Source organism: Miscanthus floridulus, chromosome 1, assembly GCF_019320115.1.
Source record: "Miscanthus floridulus cultivar M001 chromosome 1, ASM1932011v1, whole genome shotgun sequence".
NCBI lineage: Eukaryota > Viridiplantae > Streptophyta > Magnoliopsida > Poales > Poaceae > Miscanthus > Miscanthus floridulus.
In genome coordinates this window covers 174,974,393-174,981,159 of record NC_089580.1, presented here as the reverse complement: position 1 = coordinate 174,981,159, position 6,767 = coordinate 174,974,393, and the positions used below count along the sequence as shown (strand labels likewise).

Here is a 6,767-nt window from a genome sequence, read left to right as displayed (position 1 = left end):
GTGTCCATTTGTGTGTTGGGGTTGGCGTTGAGGTTCCTCGCAAAGAAAAAGGGTTGGGGTCAAGGTTGTGGTTGTGGGTGGGGACGTGGGATTAATAGAAAATAAAACATCACCCTGTTCGCTTATTAGTTTCAGCCAGCCCAAACCAGCCAGCTAATAGTGTTTTCCTCTCACAACAAACCAACACCAGCCAGCCCAAACCAGCCCAGAAACCAACTAGCGAACAGGCCGCATATGTGAAGATTGCTATAGAAGCGGAGTGGGATATCAACCCAAAGCTGTAGCTCAAAATCAATAATTTTAAATCGGCATATCTCTTAATAGACGAAATATGCACCAATGACTCTAGCCTATTATTTTGCCACGTGTCTCTCGGCCGTTAGATTTTGATCAATCGAGCCAATCAAAAGCTGAACACGGCAACGAGTTTTCTAGGGCGTTCTCGAGCGCGTTCGAAAGCGAAAACTCCAGCGGCCGCGGCCATCGCGCGCAGCCGCCCTTGTTCGCGCCCGCGGCTTGACGACACAGCTGGGGCATTCAGCTTTGCCCCCACGGCCCCACCGGAGATTGGAGGAGAGTCCCAGGCGGCGTTGAACCCAGCCGCGACCGCGCAGCCGAGCTCGAAGAGTGCGGGCAAGCTTCTCGCGAAGGTCGCGCCTGCGCCGATGCGGACAGAGTCGACGGAGGCCCAGAAGCCGAGGCGAGAGCATCTGCAGCCTCCATGCCCCTCTTGTTCCCGTGTCCTCGATGTTGCCACTTGCCAGCGGCTATCGAGATTCGAGCTCAGTACCGGCGTCGACGCTTCCATTGATGATGCAGCCAATTTGTTCGATGAAATGGCAAGTTTTTTTTTCCTTTTTTTCCTTTCAAATTTTGCTTGCTGATTTGTGTAGAGTACAGACCCCATCTCTACGGTAGAGAGACATACGTCGTCACTACCGCGCGGATCCGCGCACCACTCGCCGCACTCAGGCATAGCTCGACCAGCGGGCGGCGGCCACTGCCACGCGTGAGCTGCTGCTCGACAGCTTGCACGTCGTCTCCATGGTACGCGCTCTGGGTCTCCTTATTCTTTCTGCTTATATTCTTACCTAATAATGTAGCTCATCCTGGTAATACTTACTTGCATGGTCGACATTAATTGGGAGACCATTTAGATACAAAGTCTCATTTAAGTTCGTTTCCTAAGTTTTAGCAATACTCCAAACTAACATAGAGTATGTTTGGGCTTAAAAGGTGCTGCATTTACTGCTACTAATTCATTATCCGTATTAGAAACCACATGAATATTCTGGCTGCTTAATTGCTGGGATGGAAGCTCTAAGCTATTCATATGTTAGTATTCGATTCATAGGCCTGAAGCCCTGAACAAAGACAAAAAAGACAGATTTGGAAGAGTTGTTACGTAGCCAACGCATCGTGTTTGTTCTTATAACAATATTTGCAGCCCCTTTTTGTATCTCCACGCACTGCCCATGGTGTTGTCCATGCAGTGCACATAGATTGAAATTTCTACTTATATATAGTAAGTGGGTATATAGCAGTGACCTCACATATTAGATCATGCCATTATATTATAATACTTAGAGAAATCAAATTTAAACTGTAATTAAATTTGAATGTAATACTTACATAGATCAATTTTTTGGTAGAAATTCTTATTGCTTTACTGTGTAGTAGTCAGGAGGCAAAGAACATCTTTATATATTTAATGTCATTTTATACTAGAATTTCCAAGATGGAAGTGGCGAATACAGCAATGAAACAACAGAGCCGAGGACAGGGCTATCTATATACTAGCCCCCTGTCAAGCAAGCAAACTACTACTTGTCCTCTTCATGGCCTGTTGAAGTTTTGAGGCAATAAATAAAGTTATCGTTCGACAGCAAAACTGCACAAGTTTCAACATCTGAAGATGTTCTTTGGTATGCTAGCCACCCAAAACCGTAGTCACTCTCAAGTCTCAACTGGGTCTCTAGCGGAGATTTTGTGCTGCAAGGTGTCACAATGTGCCGTAGAAATTTGTATAAGCGCCGATTCTTTCTCCCTGGCGGACTCCAAGTAATATGGGAGTATACGTCTATTTTGAACATCCTTTCAGTACAATTGATTGTTTCCATCTTAGAGGATCTCAATGTTTCAATACTTCATTCTTAGTTTCATGTTTTTATATGCAAAGCCAATGCAGGTTTCATAACAAGCTTGTTAATAGGAGCAGATATTTTAAATGACAACATGATTTCTACGCATTATCTCTCGATTAGCATATGCTTATAGCCATAGTGTATATCTGATTGGTACACATGCTGTACTCTCTAATAATCCGTCGTCTAGAATCCTTTGTCTCTATCTTTTTTTTCCTTATTCTCATATCCTATCCATGTACTGCTGAAAAGAGAATGGTTTCCGATCCATCTTTCTGGCCTCTTCTCTACAGTTTAGGCCTCTGATTTCTTTTTTCTTTAGTGCTGTCCAGATAAATACACGGCCGGCTACTCTATTAAATACAACGAAATAAATAATTAAATATGGACCCAAACAAATGTCAATACCCATATGCCCATTTGCAGAATAAAGGATACATTATCAATGGTCCCACTCCAACGATGGCGTGGTGTGTTGTTTGAGATGATTGCTCCAAATATTTACAAAACGAGTAACAATCCTGGACATACATTATAAGTTATGTGTAAGAGAAACATTTGTTAACAATCTAAACTGACCGTGATCGGAGCTATTAAAGTATCTATCCCTCAAAAAGATAAATATAGTTACAAGGGTAAGGAACATTAGAACATCAAAATTGAATTGTTCAGCCTTTTATTCCCTATATGACACACATCATCCCCCCTCGCTGCTGCTCCATGATGTCATAGCAATAGAGCTTCTTGGAGTAATCATACAAAGCCACGCTTGGCGTGAAACTCTCACTATGTTTTCTTTGCTTTGTTATCTTGGAAATTTGAAAAAAAAAAAAGTACCGGCCATGTATTCTTGTGTGTTGAGGCTGATTCTTGGTGGAAAGGAATCCTGCTACACTCGAATACCTGAAACTGAAACCATGCAGTAAACTAAGCTAATAACTTTGATATTGAGATGAAAATGTATCTATTATATTTGAAGGTTCTAGAATTACTTGAAGCGGGCATTGGGGGAATTAAGTTCCTAGGAGGCATTGGGGGTCTTATTCGAATAGGTTTGCCTTCTTTTGCCTCAACAATCACCACATCAGAGGTGAGGAAGGACTTAGCAACCACAGCAGCGTGCTCAATGCAACACCTCACAACCTGGTAATATTTGTGGGTGTAAGCAAGTACTCCACCAGTATCCACTCAGCATCAACAATATAGTTTAAGGTGACATAGAGATGTTTTTAGACACCTATGACTATTTTGCTACCTTTGATGCGTCCAGTATTCCAGCAGCCATCAAGTCCTCATAGCAGTTCTTGGAAGCATTGTAACCATAATTTGCATCATCATTCAGTAACACCTTTGAACAGCATAAGTCAAACACATGTTAGGTAGAGAAAATGAGCTCAGACAAACATGTGTGCACAGTTGTATGGTGCATTTGTGTGGTGGTCTGTGTGTACTTTGTAATGTAAAAATATGTGTAACTTGCACTATAACAGATAGGGCTATCAGTGCAAATAACAAACCTTTTTAATGACAAAGTCGCCATTCACCCCTGCATTGTTTGCTATTAGAGAGGTAGGGTAACTCAAGGCTTTTTTGAAGATGTCAGCACCAACCTAAACATGGATAGCTCAAAATTAGAGTTCATGATAGAATCATAGCATGTTGTCAATTTTCTTAGGTTTGCATTGGAAGTGCATTTTACTGCAACCAGCATGAAACAATAGACCTTGACACTTGACGGTCTACTAAAAAATCTAAGTTACACAAGGCTAAGGATCTGCTGATAGCTCCTCAAATTATCAATATTTTTAAACATATTACCCTTTAAGGTAAATATAAGAAACTTTTAAAGTACCTCCTGCTCTATATTATCCAATGATGATTCCTTGATTGCGTCAATCTTCTCCGACAGTCTTAATAGGCTACATCCACCACCAACTACAACACCTTCCTCAATAGCTGCCTGAATTATCCCGAAAGGGTGGTTCAAACTTAGGAACTTGTAGTTAGAAAACAACACATGAAATGAAGTAGATAGGATTGATCAGGCTACCCTTGTTGCGTTAAGTGCATCTTCAATCCTCAGCTTCTTATCTTTCATCTCAATGATTGTTTGAGCACCAACCTGAAATTTAGGCCAAAAATACAATTTTTGGCACTCTAATTGATTTTTTTTCTAAACCTTAAATGTTTTACTTCGTAAACTGAAACAATGTGTGGTACCTGGATGATTGCAATTGCACCACATAACCTTGCTATCCGCTCACCCAATATCTTCTTGTTGTACCTTTCCTTAGAGTTCTGCGAGTTCAAAAGTAAAATACTTTGCAGGATCCAGTATAATGCACACATGGTAGATATAACATACAAATTCAAGGTATGACTGGAATAATTGTACCTCAATTTGGCCTTTTATCGTAGCAACCCTTTCCTCAACTGCTTGACGATTGCTTCCGTCAGTAACAATTAGCGTTGAATCTTTCGTGATTACCACCTTAGAAGCAAAACCAAGAACCTCTTTTCCTGCCTTTTCTAGTATATGTCCCATGTCATCCCTCACTAGTGTACCTGAAAACCAACAAGAATATGTTGGCGACTTAATTGCATTGGTTAGGTTGGTGATCGGGTTTTGTACCTCCTGTCATGATTGCAATGTCATCCAAGCATTGAGTCTTTTGTTCTCCAAAAGAGAAGGCCTTAACTGCTGCAACCTTAATTGTCCCTTTCAGCTTGTTTTTTATCAAATCAGCCATTGCTTGTTCTTCCACATCCTCAGCAATTATTAACAACGGATAATTTTCTTTGACAGCACTGTCAAGTATCCTTATAATCTCACTAGCATCAGTAATTTTCTTGTCAACCAATAGTATCTGCAAATGCAAGATGTAGTAACTCTTCTAATTTTTCTGCAGAACATTGTATAAGAGGAATAGAACTCGCACCTGACAGTCAGTGAACTCCACCGTCATGTTACCACGATTGGTAACAAAGTAAGGAGAGAGGTAACCGCGTTCAAACTGCATTCCTTCCACAACCTCCAGACTGTTCTCGGTGCCTCTTCCATTTTCAATTCTCACCATTCCTTTTCTACCTACTCTTTGAAAAGCATCATAAATCATATTTCCAACAGCATAATCATTCCCCGCACTAACTGCAGCCACATGTGCAATTTCATGGTCTTCAATCTAGAAAACAACAGGTTACACACCACTAAGATATTTTTACAGTAGATTTACACACAAAAAAAAAAACTTGTTCAAACTTGAAAATCACACCTCCCGCGACATCACTCTGAGTTCAGACACCAAAGCAGCAGCAGTCTTCTCAATGCCACGTGCAACCTGAACTGGATTGATTCCAGCTGCAAGAACCTACTTTATGAAACAATCATAAGAAGCAATGCAGGATCAGGACTCAGAAATCAGAATCTTTGTATCAACAACTTCATCATAGCAACTTTTTTCGCTGTTACCAGAGCTCACATTGTAGAAAACTAGTTAGAGAAGAGATAGGCATACCTTCATTCCTTCAGCAATGAGGCCTTGAGCAAGGATTATGGATGTGGTACAACCATCTCCTGCAATATCATTGGTCCTTGCTCCAGCCTGTCGGACCAGCTTCACTCCAAGATTTTCTAATGGATCTTCCAATTCGATCTTGAACCATACAATGTGATTAATGCACGGCCATTGGAAGTATTAGGACATGATCAGGAATTTGTTTTAAAAAAAGGACATGATCGGGAAAGAACGAGAACATCTCATATATTGCTATATTAGTGCCGGAAGCCCACAAAAATAACAAATTGCAGTTTCCACTTGTGTTCAGAACAGAGTGAAAAAGATATAACATTGCAAATAAGATAACAAGATCGATCAATAATTGAACAGTAATCAGTGGAGTGAACAACTCGTTTTGTGCCTTCACTTCATCATGCGATTCGTTCAATCCAGATCAAGTATAACTGAATAACTGCATACTGTTATTTCGAGGAAGAGCTAATTTCTGGAAGCATGGCGTTACCTCCTTAAGGACGGTCTCCCCGTCATTGACAATCTTAGGAGGACCATACTTGTTGCCAAGCACCACGTTCCTCCCCTTGGGCCCCAGGGTGACCCCCAGCAACCGCGCCACCAGGTCCACTCCGGCCTGGAGCTTCTTGGTGGCGGAGAGGTCGAGGTTGAAGTGCAGGTCCTTGTACACCGGCATCGGCGGTGGCTTCTTGGGCGGGGAGAAGGGCAGCGTCGGGGGCTTCATGGACAGAGGCGGAGACGGGGCCGCCATTCGTGACATGGTTCTTCCACCCAGCTGGAAGGAGGCGGCGGTGGCGGACACCGAGTGAAGGGGATAAGGCTGCTGCTGGGAGGAGGCGAGGAGCCGAGAGCGCGGAGGAGGGCGAAAGGTTTAAAGGCATGTGTAGACTGTAGAGTAGATATGCCGCCATGTCGTGGGGTCGCGCCAAAAAGGCGCCCTTGAAATATCTCGCTTGTTCCGGGCCTTCCAGCGTCTCCTTTTCCGTGGCTACGATGGCGACGCCCGCCCTGGTCTCGGGCGGCTCGGGCGGGGCCGCAGCCGGCAGCGGCGGGGGCAGCCGCGCGGCGCGCGTCCGGCAGGACCGCGAAAGGG

At 43.1% G+C, this 6,767-nt stretch overlaps 1 protein-coding gene across 1 annotated transcript; it reads right to left on the bottom strand.

Moving 5' to 3' along the window:
* Positions 1 to 2,547: 2,547 nt before the first annotated feature.
* On the bottom strand, positions 2,548 to 6,761 carry LOC136503012 (ruBisCO large subunit-binding protein subunit beta, chloroplastic-like). The gene is made up of 13 exons (XM_066498231.1): positions 6,165 to 6,761; positions 5,660 to 5,797; positions 5,417 to 5,512; positions 5,084 to 5,326; positions 4,777 to 5,011; positions 4,540 to 4,709; positions 4,365 to 4,442; positions 4,195 to 4,266; positions 3,997 to 4,104; positions 3,662 to 3,754; positions 3,400 to 3,492; positions 3,137 to 3,287; positions 2,548 to 3,053 (listed from the first exon to the last, which is right to left on the bottom strand). Exons 1-13 carry the CDS (start codon positions 6,432 to 6,434, stop codon positions 3,034 to 3,036), a joined length of 1,767 nt encoding a protein of 588 aa, XP_066354328.1. The 5' UTR covers positions 6,435 to 6,761; the 3' UTR covers positions 2,548 to 3,033.
* Positions 6,762 to 6,767: the final 6 nt, after the last annotated feature.